We start from the raw sequence: 15,261 nt of genomic DNA, 5'->3' as shown, positions 1-15,261 counted from the left end.
ACCCCGCAAATGTACCTGGATCCTACAAGACACTGCTTCATCGACATCTTTCCTTCTATGGTGGGACAAGGGTTAAGGTGGGTAAGGTTTTGTGTAAGGCAGAGGCAGGGTATGTCTACCTCTTCCTGAATATCTACTTAGATTTAATTTATTACAAGTTTCGTTGTTCAAGAGCTCATCTGAAGAGCTCTGAAGCATTTACAGAAGATAAAAAACACAACTTTGATAGACTAAAGACTAAATATGAGAATATTGGAAGAATGATCGTCCATTTTTTTTGCATGCTAGTCTCATATGGAAAATGAAGAAGTTACTAAAGTTATGAAAATTCTTGACAGAATAAAAGAGATATATTGTATTGTATTTGTATTGTATTTTCGGAAGACAATTGTACTGATTAAAACGCAAATCGTATGATCTGATATTGTACGAAAAAAATGTTCGTACTTGTCTCTTCAAATAATTTTGGACAAAAGCTGTATCTGATCATTATCAGATTGCTGATCATTACAATTGCTTCAAAAGCGGTATTTTTTATGCGATTTTCTGATCATGTGTACTAGGCTTAAGGCCGATGGGCACACTTGTGATCTTGTCCCTGGGGACAACATGCCAGCAACAAGCCTGATATACAGGCAGTGGTGTATTTAGTTTTTGTGCTGCCCTACGCAACACAAAAATCACCTGCCCCCACGGACACCAACCAACACAACCCCCCCCTTCCCCCCCCCCGTGGAGAGAGCCTGACATTTACCAACAACACCCCTGCCCCCCACCCAGGAGAGCCTTCCACTACCCCCATCCCCCCGTGGCCATAGAGAGACACTCATCTTCACAGCTCTGGACATCCCTGGGAACGTGAGCCAGGCTCTACATACACCATCAAGCAGCCTACAGCCTCTCTCTGATCCCACCTGGTTCCCATGGTGCGCATGTCCCTTCTTTCATCCCTTCTTCTGGAGGGAGGTGCTGCCCCCCTGAAAAATGCCATGCTAGGCAAGTGCCTTGTTTGCCTTGTAGTAAGGGCCTTAATCTAAAGTTGACTATGTATTGAGCACGGGTGTCAAACTGGCGGCCCTCCAGCTGTTACCAAACTACAAGTCCCATGAGGCATTGCAAGATTGACAGTTACAAGTATGACTCCCAAAGGCAGAGGCATCATGGGACTTGTAATTTCACAACAGCTGGAGGGCCACCCCTGGTATAGAGGAAATCTATGATTCAAAGTCAAATTAATTATTATTTAATTACTGAATTATTCCCCCCCCCTCACACACACACACACAGCTTCCTAATGTTGGATTTGTAGAATGAGCCAAGATGTATAGTACAGCCACCTACAGCATCTAATCAACAATTATATTTCTCTGATCTGACTGATGAAGGGTAATATCTGGTTGACTGCTACTTTTTAATCTAAACAAATGAATTAACATTTTTTACAGCTTTGTTTAAAAAAAAAATGAAAGAAGGTAAAAAAAAGGAAGATAAGTTATGATCCTAAAAAGAAAGCAGGAAGTCAAGTTATGACTATACTTACCAGAAAGAACTAACATAGGAGGGATTTTATGTGGTTTAGAGGCTCCTGTCGATGTTGATGCAGAGGAGGCAGCTGCAACCAGTACATAAAATACAAACAGCAATAAATATCATTAATTGTATTATACTGAAAATAGCAATGATTGACAAAGTCTATACAGAACTCTACCTAGCTTGGCTGAGATAGTGTTGATATTGACCGTAAGATAAGAATTAAACCATGAGCATTACTGGTTATTGTGGAAACTAATGTGATGACAGATGTGGTCGATACCAGGGAATACCTACATAATCCATAGTTCTTGTAAATGTCTATGTTAATGCTGCTATATTATCCTATTTTAAGAACAGCAGTGCTAAAAAGCATAAATGGATTAATTCTTGTGGATTAATTAATCAATTTCTAGATCTGGAAAAAAATAAAGAAGAAGCAGGAAAGAATACGTCATTACTGACCCTTTCAGATGATGATTATACTAATACCACTATTAATGCAAGTAATAATATTAGGAATTAAAAGAACAACCAACATTAGCAGCATCAGAAGCAGTAACAAGACCAAAAGTACACATTATAGTAACATGAGATGAACTGCTGGAAACCTAATAAAAATAATAATAGCAATGCAACAAAATTAAGACAAATACAGATAGAATGGTATAACTCAGTCATGGTGTACTGTGGGATAGCCCATAACAAACAGAACATACAAAATAAAAACAGAGCCTAGCCATGGAGTGTCTGACCACATTTTGATTCAACAAATATAAAACCAGAAATATAGATGACCTTCCATCCATAAGCTGGAGGACTAGCCCCTCTAAAAAAAAACACTACAACTAATGACCTGAAATCTAGGAATTTCTTCCAGTACCAAGGGAACATAACAGGGAGGATCTAATTGGTTACTAAACTGAACAGAAACAGCTCTTCTTTCAGGCAATTAAAACAAAAATAAGGGAACATTTCCTTAATTATATATGCAAATTGGAAGTAATATTTTGTAACAGTTGCATTTATTTATAGATACTGCAAGTGAAAGTAAAAGCAAAGGGATCTAGAATTAGTCAATTATAGGTAAAGAAATTGAGACAAAATGTGGACTCCTCAGATGTGTTTTTTATAATGCTAAACATCTCAATTTTTTAAAGGAAAATGTAGGTCTCAGCTACATTTGCTGTCAATCAGCCAACATTACATTGGCTGGGCCTTACCCCCTTTGTGACTATTGCACTTTAGAGAGGAAGATTTCATTAATTTTATCCTTTATAAATCAGACAAATTTTCAGGTTAAAAGGTCAGCAAATTCAGGGGAATTTAGGTAGACCAGTAGTGCCTGGATTTATTGTAATTTAAAGCTAAACTAAACTCTCTCAATCAACACAAACTATTTTTATTCACTATGTTGCTAGCAGTAGTAAATAGAAGGGGAAGTATGTTATATTTACTTGTTTTAAACCTTTTATACATTTCTTCAGTTGCTTCCTGGTTTCTGGCCCAGGGCAAAATTATATCATATATCCCAGGAGTCTTCATGGGTATTTGTTTTCCTTCATCTGGAGGAGGGCCTTTCTCAGCTAAGCACACCTTGCCTGCATGCCTGAGCTACAGGCAGATGGATTCCATGGAGTAAATGAATTATCTGCCCTTACTCAAGATGACCCCAAACTAGTATTGCTTTTTGTTTTTTTTTAATCAATTTCTCAACAAAGTAAAGCATGGAGACATGGATGGATGGGTATGTTTGCTTTGAATATTAATGATTTAAATAGCACTTTCAGTTTGTGGTGTACGGGTACAGTTTAGTTCTGCTTTAAAATATGCCCCTTAGAGTCCATTGTGTAATAAAAAGCATAAAACTGGTACTTACTGTACACTGTACAAAATACATACTCTTCATAAGCATATCACAACATAACAACTTGGGTTACTTAAAATTGAACTCCAGCCAGACATTTAAAAAAAAAAGCCATTCAATCCAATTTTTATATATATATATATATATATATATATATATATATATATATATATCACTCTCCTAGTTAGGTGCTAGGATTTGAATAGTTAGGATAAGTATAGCTGTTTTTATCTGCTTACCAGAGAAGCTGTCAGGTAAATTCAGTTTGGTATTCTGCTTAATGTGTTGTAATTGATTAATCAAGTCTGCTCATGATGCTCTGGTGCTGCTGAGTTTGTCTGAGTTTCACCTGCCTTCAGGAAGCTATGAAAGCCTTCCAGAACATAGGTAGGTAGGGGCTAGGCAAATGAACAGCATAAATATGGATGCAGTCCTGGACAATTGCAGGGGAAGGTGGTCCCATTGCATGCTGGGAGTGGTATTTACATTCTGTGAGCACATGGGTTCAGCGATTTTCCCTGGAGAGGATTTCACCAAGCAAGGCTGGAGGCAGATTTGTCTCACCTGGCACTTGCTACCATGCAGGCCTTGGGTGGGTGACCTGAGGGCTTGAAGTTAGGAAGAGTGACCCTGGTTTTACAGTAAGCTGACTGAGGGGATTCATCTGCCAAAGATCTGTCTGGTATTACTGGATGATAGGAAGGAAGTTGCCATTCTGTCCTTGGATTTATGAGTACAGACACAGAGATCTTGGGGACTCTGCATGCTTTGCTACCCTTCTGGTGCTTGATAGTCAGTATGGGTGTGAGAAAAAAGGGAACATGGGCTGGTGTTCTGAAGAGCTTGTTCAACTGTTGCTACTGCAAAGGACTTTGCTCACTCCTATCACTTTTGGGCTGCCACAGTCTACCTGTACCCAAGGCGCTCAGCCATGCAACTACTACTATCGCTAAAGAGATTTTGCCCACTCCCAAGCTACTTGTTACTACAATTTAAACAATTTAAAGAGTAGCCTGCTATCTACTTTTTTAAAATATATAAAAGTCATTTAAAAACTACATTTTTGGTGTTAAAAAAAAACTACCTCTGCTGAGATTTATACCATGTCCAGATCAGTCCTCTGGTGTACACTTTCATTCATGACTGCTGTGGCGGTCTTACAGAAAGGTGCTAGTGTCATTATTACATTACCCCCTCCCCTTGTTTTCTATGAATGGTTTCCAGAATACAAGGTACCTGTTTTTACATACCAGGAATGATAACAACTTCTCTGCATGATGTTCTGCTTTATGCGCCCGTTCACACTATCACTGCACTAGAATTGCACAGGAATGTGCTGTGTGTTACTGTGCAATTCAACACACATGCAAATGCACTGTTTTTGTGATCTGCAGCGGGTGTTAATAAAATGTTAACAAATCCCAAATGCAGGTTGAAAACTCCAGCCCGCACCAGAGTACATGGTACTTTTGTACCATGCAATCCGGTTACATTAAGTTTTAAAAAGTAGTGTATGCACTACTTTTGGCATGGTGCTGTGCAATTTGAGCCTATTCAAATGAATGGGCTTGAAATCGCACCGCAGAGCACATTCCTGTGCAATCCAGCTCCGGGCATGATGTGAAGCGGCCTGAAATGAAGCTTGCATAAAATATTGAATCTGCTTTGATATGAGCCTCTTGTAATGCCCCACACAGCTGCAGTCTCTGAGCCAGAAAGAACTCCACTGCTTTGCAGAGTGATGTCAGCTATTCATTGGCCGAAGGGAGTTGGGTAAACAGGATAGATTGCTTCAGACCCGGTTCACACTTGTGCAGCCCTTTAAGGTGTGTTGAGATTAAGGTCCATTTACATGCATTACTTTTGAACTCTATATTACTTATTTTGATGAAAATTTATCAAAGATGCAGCAAGCACTGCACTTAAAATGTGCAGATAGAGACTAGCACGGGTCACAATGCTGTGCAGTCTAATTGGAGTTGCTAGTTAAAAAATCTTTTAGCAAGTAAGCAGTTTATGCACTTGTATTTCAGCTATGTATTTGGTAATTTGCCTGGAATTCAACTTTATTGTAAATTAATCTGCCAAAATGAAACCATTCAGTCCAGGCTGGCTCACATTATTAGCTTACCTTGCAGAGGAGATGTGGCTCCCGGATGCAGGGCTGTAGCACCCTAAAAAAAAAAAATGCAAATTCATTGTAAATGTGCTGCCCATTTAGGAGTAGAAGTGATGATTCATTGGGGTTGATTTACTAAAGGCAAATAGACTTTGTACTTTGCAAGTGCAGTTGCACTCTTCAAAGTGCAGTTGCTCCAGAGCTCAGGAAATGAGGCAAAGCTTCACTTTGCAAAGGATACCCAATCACATGCAAGGGAAAAAAAATTTTCATCTGCATATGATTGGATGATGGAAGTCAGCAGAGGTTTCCCCATATACTAAGCTCTGGAGCAACTGCACTTTGTAGAGTGCAACTGTGCTTGCAAAGTGCACAGTCTATTTGCCTTTAGTAAATCATCCTCTATGTTGGCATTTACAGGTAACTGCATTTTATTCTTTTAAGCAGCTCTTTCTTTAAGTGACAGTGTCTTTTTAAAGTGTTACTAAACCCACAACAGTAAAATCAGTCTGTATGCAGTAAAGCATGCTTGTTATACTCAATGTGGAACTTATGAGGTTAATCCTCTGCATTGTGTAATAAGGTTGCTTGATCCCCTTTTTTCTGATCTTCTCTTTCTTCCATTGTCCCCTAAATATCTCCTGATAGAACACAGATTTGGATATACTCTGCACATGCTTAGTTTCATGTGTATTGCTAGAGAGTTTTTTTTTTCTTGGGGGAGTGCATGTGATCAGCACAGGGTCAATCAGCACTGTCCAGACAGAGGGTCAGGGGTCCTGCATCCTCCTGGAGGATAATGAAAACTCTTCCTACAAGCTTTAACCAGTGCTCTGCTGGACACTGATAGAAGTCACAAGACTGCTCTAACTGTTGATGAGAAAAGGTATTTAGCAGTTTATACTTACTAAAATAATTGTGCTTCCATGCTCTGTGTACTGTGAGAGAGCAGATATAGTGAATGCAGGCTCCTGGGTTTAGTAACACTTTAAAATTATCAGTACTCACTATTTAAAACAGTTCCTATAAAATACAATAAGTTATGCTATTGAGATAGAAGATGCATCATCAAATTACAGGCAGTATTAGGGGGAGAATGATTGAGTAATTAAACATCTTTAATTATTAATTAAGTCACTTTGTTCATATTCATCTAAATTCTTAAAAAAGGAATTTCACACATGGATTAATTTGTATTGTGCGGCTGACAACAAGATGATCTGTAATTATTTATCACTGACTTTTCTATTGTCCTCTGCTGTGTACAAAATGTTGAAGATGTTTATAACCAGAGTAATTCAGCTGACTTGAATCTGGTGAGTAGAATGCAGGGTCACATCCTTCTGTGCTTACTGGAATTTGTTCAAACCACAATCAGTAAAACCCAGTGATTCTCAAACTTAAGCAGCACATACATTATGCAATTTTAATATTAATTAATATTAATTCTTCATGATCGGCATAAGAGGGGGAACTAAAATATATGACAATATATAAGGCAGCACAGTGGCCAAATGGTTAGCACTTCCGCCTGGCAGTACTAGGGTTGTTGGGTCGAATCCCAACCACGGCACCACCTGCCTGGAGTTTGCATGTTCTCCCTGTGCCTGCGTGGGTTTCCTCTGGTTTCTTCCCACACTCCAAAGACATGGTTGGTAGGTTAATTGGATCTGGTCTAAATAGGCCCTAGTGTGTGTGTATGTATGAATGTGAGTTAGGGCCCTTAGACTGTACGCTCCTTGAGGGTTAGGGACTGATGTGAATGTACAATATATATGTAAAGCGCTGCGTAAATTGATGGCGCTATATAAGTACCTGAAATAAATATCTCAATTTTACATAAAACTGTGTACATACTGTATGTACACACAAATACTAGTACTAACCTTTGATAAATATCAAACTAGTCCATCAAAATAAACATAATTACTCTGTAGTCTTAAACACATTTTCCATGTCCCATTTGTCTTTAATTATTATTTAAGTCTTAACTCAAACCATGTGTTTTGGTAGAACAAGGCAGAGTTAGAATCTCACTTGGTCACCAACAAGAAGTGAGAGGAATCAATGCATTGAGGGGGGGACAACATGTTTTTGGTAGAGGACATTATTGGCAGGTTTCTTTTTTCCATCTGTGTGTTCTCGTGTGGTAATGGGAATAGAAAGTAAAGGAAATTCTAACCAACAGATGTTGTAACCCTTCCTCATTCTATTCAAAACTAAAAAAGGAGTCCTTACACATAATGGAATTGACCCTTCCATCACTTCCGCTGACAGCCTCCCGTTTTCCAGCTTTTTTCTGATATTATGCATAATGCAGTCGTACAGTTATTACCACTTTGCACAGGAGTGTCACACAGTGCTTCAATAGAATTTATGATGAAAACTGCATGAGATCCAGAGAGATTGTTATCTCAGCTTGCTTTAAATGTGCAAATTGGTGTCATTAAATTATTGAAAGCGAGCCCACAAGGTGCACAAATTACTTCTTCATGGTGTAATGAAGACAAGTATTCCAGGGCCTAATTTGAGTAACACATTAATGTGAACTTTGATATGTATGTGGGGCACCATTTATTCTCTAAAGAGGAAAAAGGGGTAGTCTATCTATATATTGAAGTTGGGTCTTATAGCCTAAAGACATCAGAACAACACAATTCGACTCAATCCTCTCCAGAGATGTCTCATCCAGGTAATGAGTATGGCAGGGCCTATTAGAGAACACACATACTATTCAAACATAATGGATATGTATATGGTTTGTAGCTTATAAGCAAGAATGGTAAGGTTTGGTCTTTAGTGTTCAATTACATTTATGACTTTGGAGAAGCCCAGAGGTCCAGAGCTTAGAGATAATTTCAAATCAAGAGCGTCATCCAATACATAAAAATGAATCCTCAAACTTGAGAACAACAGGCATAACCAAGTTATACACTATATGGGGTAATATTTTCAATTACTGTTACTAGGACTAAGTACATTTTTCATAATAGATTTTTCTATCATTACTAAAAGCAGCCAGACCACTGAGAATTTGCAAGTTTCAGGTAGCAAAGGTTCTGCAGTCTTTAAATGTACCCTTCCATGCTTATCGAGCTGTGTTCTCTTACCAATGTTGTGGCCTTCTTTTATAAGTCCTTAGGAGACAACTGAAGCAGTTGAACATGGTTCTTTGCCCATTCCAGACTATTCATGTACCCCCTTAGCCATTGAGCTGTGACCACCCACCCTTTCCATGTACCTCCACAATTTCCACCAATCTTCCACTTCATTGCTTGCTATGTTTTAATACATCTAAAATCTTGCCAAAATGTTACCCCTTGTCTGCATATTACAGAGAACAGGTGCAGTTTGCTATTTTTTAAACAGGTACTACACTTTTGTTTAAAATGACCTAGCATATAAAATTGCTATAAATAAGGGAAGAATACGCTCCCCTGATCATCCAGTGTAATGCTAAAGTATGGAGCACCCATAGACCACGCCTCTGATGCATTTCACCCCACCCACCGAGGGCTTAGTCATACACCCCACAGGTCCACAGAGTAAAATGAGTCAGGGAAGTGGTCTTGATGGAGACATGTAGGCTGAGGCTGCTCCTTTGAGCTCTGAGGAAGGGAGCTTGACTGCTGAAACGCGTTAGCATTTTCCACTACAGGATCCCCGCTACCTGGGACCGTTAATTGTGGCTCTCTCTCTCTCTCTGTTTTTATGATCTATTGGTTTGTGAGTATCCATTTGTTTATATCGCATTAAATTTCTTTTTATCACGGTAATGCACAAGGAGAGTGCACCCTCTTTTATTCTTAGAGGCTGCTCCATACTTCGACGTTACACTTTGCGGGTCAGGAGTGCAACGTCTTCTCTTATTTACTGCACGCACTGCGTTTGATGAGCACATTGGCACACCTTGTGCCCCTTTACTTCTGTGGATCACGAGAGCAATTTTCAGTGGCACTCCAAGTCCATATTGAGATATACAATTGCTACTAAAGCCATGTTGCAATTTAAAGGTACAACTTCCAACCAATTATGATTTTCCAGATCTTCTAAAAACTCATATGTTCCTTCCTTGTAAACATTACAATGAGGGATCTATACATCAATATGTTCACAGAACTCCATTAGAAATGTCCTCCTCATGCTTTTGACTTCCTGTTTTCAATTGTTTCAGTTATAACATTGGGGCTGATCATTAGACCAAAGCAGGCATACCTTCTCACCCAGCATGCAGGATGGAGGGAATGGAAGGAATTTACATTCTTGAAGGTAGGCATGTACAATAAGGTCTTTCAAAATTCTTGTAAATGGGGAAGGTTGTGTGTTTTTATGATTTTAACAAAAGTGCAGTTACACCTAAAATTCCTGGTGAGACAACAATAAGCACAGCAAATAATCACATTGGGGTTGATTTACTAAAACTGGAGAGTGCAAAATCTGGTGCAGCTGTGCATGGTAGCCAATCAGCTTCTAACTTCAGCTTGTTCAATTAAGCTTTGACAAAAAAAAACTGGAACCTGACTGGTTTCTATGCAGGTATGCACCAGATTTTGCACTCTCCAGTTTTAGTAAATCAACCCAAAATGACTAGCAGTTAGCAGTAAAGGTCTACATGGGTTGCAATTTGACAGTAATTGTGTATGCATGCTTAGTAGCAGCCAGTATTCCTTTCAGTGTGTAAACATATAATAATATACAGCAGTTTACCTTTAGTCCTCCGCATACCGGGCAAGCTGCAAAAAGTGCCCTTGTAACACCAGGATGGGGGCTACAGATTTCACAAGTGTCAGTTGTGCCTGTAGCTGCCAAGTCACTCCCTTTGGGTTCAGCTCCATGTGGCTGTGCTTTTGAAGCTGTCCACTTTGGAACAAAATCCACATAGGTTTCATCACCTGAGTCTTTGCTTTCCGGCAGTAAAGATGAGGCTCTGGCCTCTCCATGGGGTACCAATAGCTTAGCATCACTAATGCTTTGAGTTCCTTGTGCCTGGTCCTTGGATAAAGTGGAATCTGAACTCTTGAGTTGAGTTTCTCGAGCAGCTGCCTGAAGTACACTTCGGGGTGTGTCGTAGAGATGTCTGACAGAGGCGGGAATCTGATATTCAGACCCTCTCTGTAGATCAGCATGCTGACACGTGCATAGATTTTGATCTGTAGCCATGGTTAAGGGTAAGCTAAGTAATGACCCAAACTCTTCTCCGTGGCAAATGTCCAGGCTCTCAGCATAGGAGGAAAAGCTCCCTGAGTAGGAAGAGTGACTGCCTGTAGCTATGCCACTGTCGGAAGAGCTTTGACGGCCAATTTCCTGTAAATGTCTAGATGCAGCAGGCTTAGGAGGAGGCTTGGAGGCACGAAAGGCTTCAGTATAGGACTTATCGTCTCCCAGGTGGATGCCCTTCGCTGCTGGCATCCCATGACTCTCAGCAGATGTACTGGCTGAAGAAGGCTCTGCCCATATGGTCAATCTGCTTCCTGCACTGGCATCTGAATGGCTGGTGTCAGAGGAAGAGCTGGATATACTTCTATCATCACCTGAAAAAAAACAAGCAAATATATCATTAAAGTAGAAATTAAATAGTCAGAAGTGAGAGGGCTGGTTTGCTGAAAGCTAATAGGCTGTTCACTTTGCAGGGGAGTTTTCCCTTAGCTTAGTGAATGTGGTGAAAATTCACTTTGCAAATACCCAATCAAGCACAAAGAAAATGGAAACAAAACAGTATTTTTGCTTGTATGTGTCTTCTGTGCATTAAAATGGTTGTTAACCCTTACATATTCCCAGTGAAGTGACTGGCCTCAGGTGAATCAAGGAGATAAAACAAATCCTCTTAAAGTTGTGCCTTTTTATTTTTGGGATTCTCTTCTCTACATCCATTCAAAGTGCTGAATTTATAAAGCTTGTCTGAGAATTCAGAATTAATGGGGCGGAGAGCTGAGATTACACTCTGCAGAACTCTGTGAGGAGAGCTCTGAAAGCTGATTGAAAGGAAGAGACACATACAACACATAGGAACAGAGCAGAGGCTGTCAATCTGCTGTCACCTTTTTTCTCTTGGTGTCAGGGAAACATGTCAGAAGTGATGCATGCTGATAGCAGAGGAACAAAGTAGCAAACAGAAATTACACTTAGTGCTCTTAATTGAGACTTAAGTATACACTATAGAGGGCTATGCTTTGTTCATGTTTCATGTCTGAGGTTTACAACCACTTTAAAAGGAGAAGTATAGCCAAAGCTGTTTTAGCTATAATTCTCCTGTAGGTCACAGGAGTGCATTTTGTTCTGTACTCCTGTGACCCAATTTCAGTTGACAGCTGGCTAAAGTCCGCTGATGGCTGATGTCACTAAGCTGGTCCAGGCTCTGAAAAGATCTTGCCCATATAGATGGGATCAACCCAGAATCCTGGACCAGCACCTGGCTGAGCTTCTTGTTGATCCACCTAGAGCCTGAGCCATCCCCTGCTGCCCCCTCCAAAGCCAGATGCTCCAGTGAGCATCGAAGGGGCAGAACAGAGAGTCAGAGACTGACAGTCATGGCTCTCTGCTCAGAGAGGAGGGGGAGAACTGAGTGATCAGCGGCGTTTGATTACTCTGTTCTCACTGGAGCCAGCGGGCGACAGATGCTGCATCCACCTAGGTGAGTATTAATTTTTTTTTATAAGTCCACACTTTTCTTTTAATATACATTTTATTAAGGCAGCACATTCGGCCCCTTTCAGACGTACTTTCCTGCCCGTTTTCTCAGGCGAACCTAATTGGAACCTATATTCTCCTCTATGATGTGGTGGGTGTAAACGTGTCCGATTACACCATCCGACATCCAATTCAATCCGATCCGCCAAAAAGAGACGGATGGGGATCTGTTCCCCTTCCGTTCATCGGACTGGATGGAAACGGATAGATAGCCCGTTTCTATCCAACTGCCCATAGAGGACAGCGGGCGATGTCTGTGTCCACTCTGCACAAGCGGAGCAGACACAGACCTGTCATCCGCTTGCTCAGTGGGGATTAGCAGACAGATCCCCCACTGAGCAAGCGTATCCGCTAACGGGTCCACAACATGTGACCCGTTAGCACGGAACAGGAAGAGGCTGCCAGCACACCACGACTTACCTAAAATAAAATAAGCATGATTTTTTTAAATGCAGTAAACAGATGGTTCCCATCAGTGCATTGCGGTGTGCTGCAATATACATGTGTTTGCAAGATGCATTGGGGTGTCATTCAAAAAGGAATGGTAGTGTGCTTTATGGTAACATGCATTCAAACACAGATGTGAGACCAGTCTAAACAAAGTATGTTTTTTGGTTAATTTCATCTTCTTTTCTTTTTGCAAAGATATACATTTAAAAACTGTCAATTTACATAAGTTCCTAATCATTTATTTAAAATCTTTATTTTATAAACAGCCATTCAATACAAGCTGCATCCATAATACTCATTATTGCAGGCTTGAAAACACCTTGCTTGCTTATGTCTGCCAACAGGAACTCTACGCTCTGTCCATAGCAGCCAAGGGCAGCATCCGACTGTCATTTATGCATTGCAGAAGAAGGAAACAATCATAAAGTGTATTTTGTATTCATGAGCATAAATAACAATATATAGAATAGAACAAAAAGAGATATACCACAAAATTACATGTTCTTTATAAAAAAAAAAAATGTAATACGGGTCCCGATCCTATACAATGAACAATCTGTACAAGAAAATGGATATGTGAACTATAAAAATAGGATAATCTATGGATGATTCTGTGAATTCAATATACGCGTAAATGCGGAATGATTTATTTTCCCTCGGTATTTAAACTGTAATGTATGTAGGAAGAGGCTGCTAAAGCCTGTCGATACGGAGAGCTTACATTGTACAATACTGTATACACTGAGATTCACTTTATTTATCCTTTGGATATTATGCAGTTGTTTCCTGGATATGGATGCTGTTGAGAATTCACATAAATCAATCATAAACTTCATCTACTTCTAATTTCCAGTAACAGGTATTATCTGTCTAAATCAATCTGTAGATTCATTTAGTAAATATTGTTTGTATATTACTGGCTTCCTAAGGGCATCAATTAATTTACTATCTAGCATCCTTCGTATTGATTTATTATATGTGGCAATATTTTGAAAATACTTACATTTTTTTTTCTTTCTTGCTGACAAAGCATATCTATGTACTATCCTAAGGCATACAATCCTTTAATGGTAAATTTGTTTTATAATATACATATTTTCTAAGCAGAAAATGTGAGATATTTACTAAACCTGGAGAGTGGCGCAGCTTTGCATAGAAACCAATCAGCTTCCAGGTTTTATAGCCAAAGCTTAATCTAACAAGCTGAAGTTAGAAGCTGATTGGCTGCCATGCACAGCTGCACCAGATTCTGAGTGCTCCAATTTTAGTAAATCAACCCCAATGACTGTTCACTATCAAGTGGCCATAATTATGTGCATTCACCACCTATACATATAGGAGTTTCTCCTCTCTTCCTGCTCTGTATGACCCCTGGACAAGAAATGAGAGGAAATCTCCATCATGGGAATACAGACAGTAATAACAAAAAAGAGAAGTGTTAACCCTTTCACAGTTAAATACCAATGTATGTTATATTTTTACATAGTTACTGTACATTGGTTCAGCTTGTACCATACCATACCTGGCTGATGCCCCTGGAAGCTGGGGACCACTACTCCAGTGATCCCCACTTGTTTCCGTGTCCTGTGCCAGCCAGGTGCATTCAGAACACAGGATGTCGGCCACTCAGAATGGGTGCCATTCAGAGAATGCTTTGCATTTTCTGAATGAAGGCAAAGCATTCTTTGATAGAACAAGGTGGAGAGGGGAACATCTCAAAAATACGTACGTTCCTAGCCCCAGACACTACTAAACAACACGTTCACTCCCTTATTATCTCACGACTCAACTACTGCAACTCCCTCCTCACCGGCCTACCTAATCACAGATTATCCCCGCTTCAGTCGATCCTGAACTCAGCGGCCAGACTCATCCACCTCACCAACCACTGCGCTTCTACCACCCCCCTCTGTCATTCCCTCCACTGGCTTCCGATTGCCCAACGCATTAAATTCAAACTACTAACACAGACATACAAAGCCATTCATAACACTGCCCCAAACTACCTCACCGACCTGATACCCAAATACCACCCTACCCTTAATCTTTGCTCCTCACAAGACCTCCTACTTTCTAGCTCCCTGGTCTCCACCTCCCACGCCCGACTGCAGGACTTCTCCAGGACTTCCCCAATCACTACCCCAATCCATCAGACTGTCACCTACCCTCCTCACCTTTAGGCGCACCCTGAAAACCCATCTCTTCAGGGAAGCCTACCCCACCCTGACCTAACAGCCGATCTACACGCTACACTCCTCCTACCACTCCATCCCCCACAGCCACTTCCTCCTGTACCACTTTCCCCTCCCTCCTAGATTGTAAGCTCGAAAGAGTAGGGCCCTTGAATTCCTCGTGTTGTTGTTTTGTTACTGTATTGTCTCATGTACTGTCCCCCACTATAATGTACAGCGCTGAGCAAACCTTTCTGGGGCTATATAAATACTGTATAATAATAATAATAATAATAATGTTGTCATGCTCCCCACCTTGTCCCTTTAGAAAATGTAAGCAGTGTCCAGAATGTATCCGGCCGGCCACTCAGCAAAGGATCCACAATCAACTGGAGATCACTGGAGTAGCGGTGTCTATTCTAATGACTTCCAGCTTC

The 15,261-nt window shown here is 40.4% G+C and overlaps 1 protein-coding gene across 3 annotated transcripts in view; it reads right to left on the bottom strand.

Moving 5' to 3' along the window:
• Positions 1-15,261, bottom strand: part of DOK7 (docking protein 7) — a 229,599-nt gene that overhangs the window by 28,793 nt on the left and 185,545 nt on the right. For all 3 annotated transcript variants that reach the window (XM_089691563.1, XM_089691564.1, XM_089691565.1), the window contains exons 7-9: positions 10,224-11,047; positions 5,529-5,571; positions 1,541-1,612 (exon numbers count right to left, since the gene is read on the bottom strand). In XM_089691563.1, coding sequence (XP_089547689.1) covers positions 1,541-1,612; positions 5,529-5,571; positions 10,224-11,047 — 939 coding nt within the window. The remainder of the gene's footprint in view (positions 1-1,540; positions 1,613-5,528; positions 5,572-10,223; positions 11,048-15,261) is intronic.

Source organism: Staurois parvus, unplaced genomic scaffold (genome assembly GCF_062004578.1).
Source record: "Staurois parvus isolate SC_StPar_1 unplaced genomic scaffold, SC_StPar_1.0 ptg000564l, whole genome shotgun sequence".
NCBI classification, from domain to species: domain Eukaryota; kingdom Metazoa; phylum Chordata; class Amphibia; order Anura; family Ranidae; genus Staurois; species Staurois parvus.
Note: the sequence above shows the minus strand (reverse complement) of the source record. Positions and strands in the feature narration are given on the sequence as shown.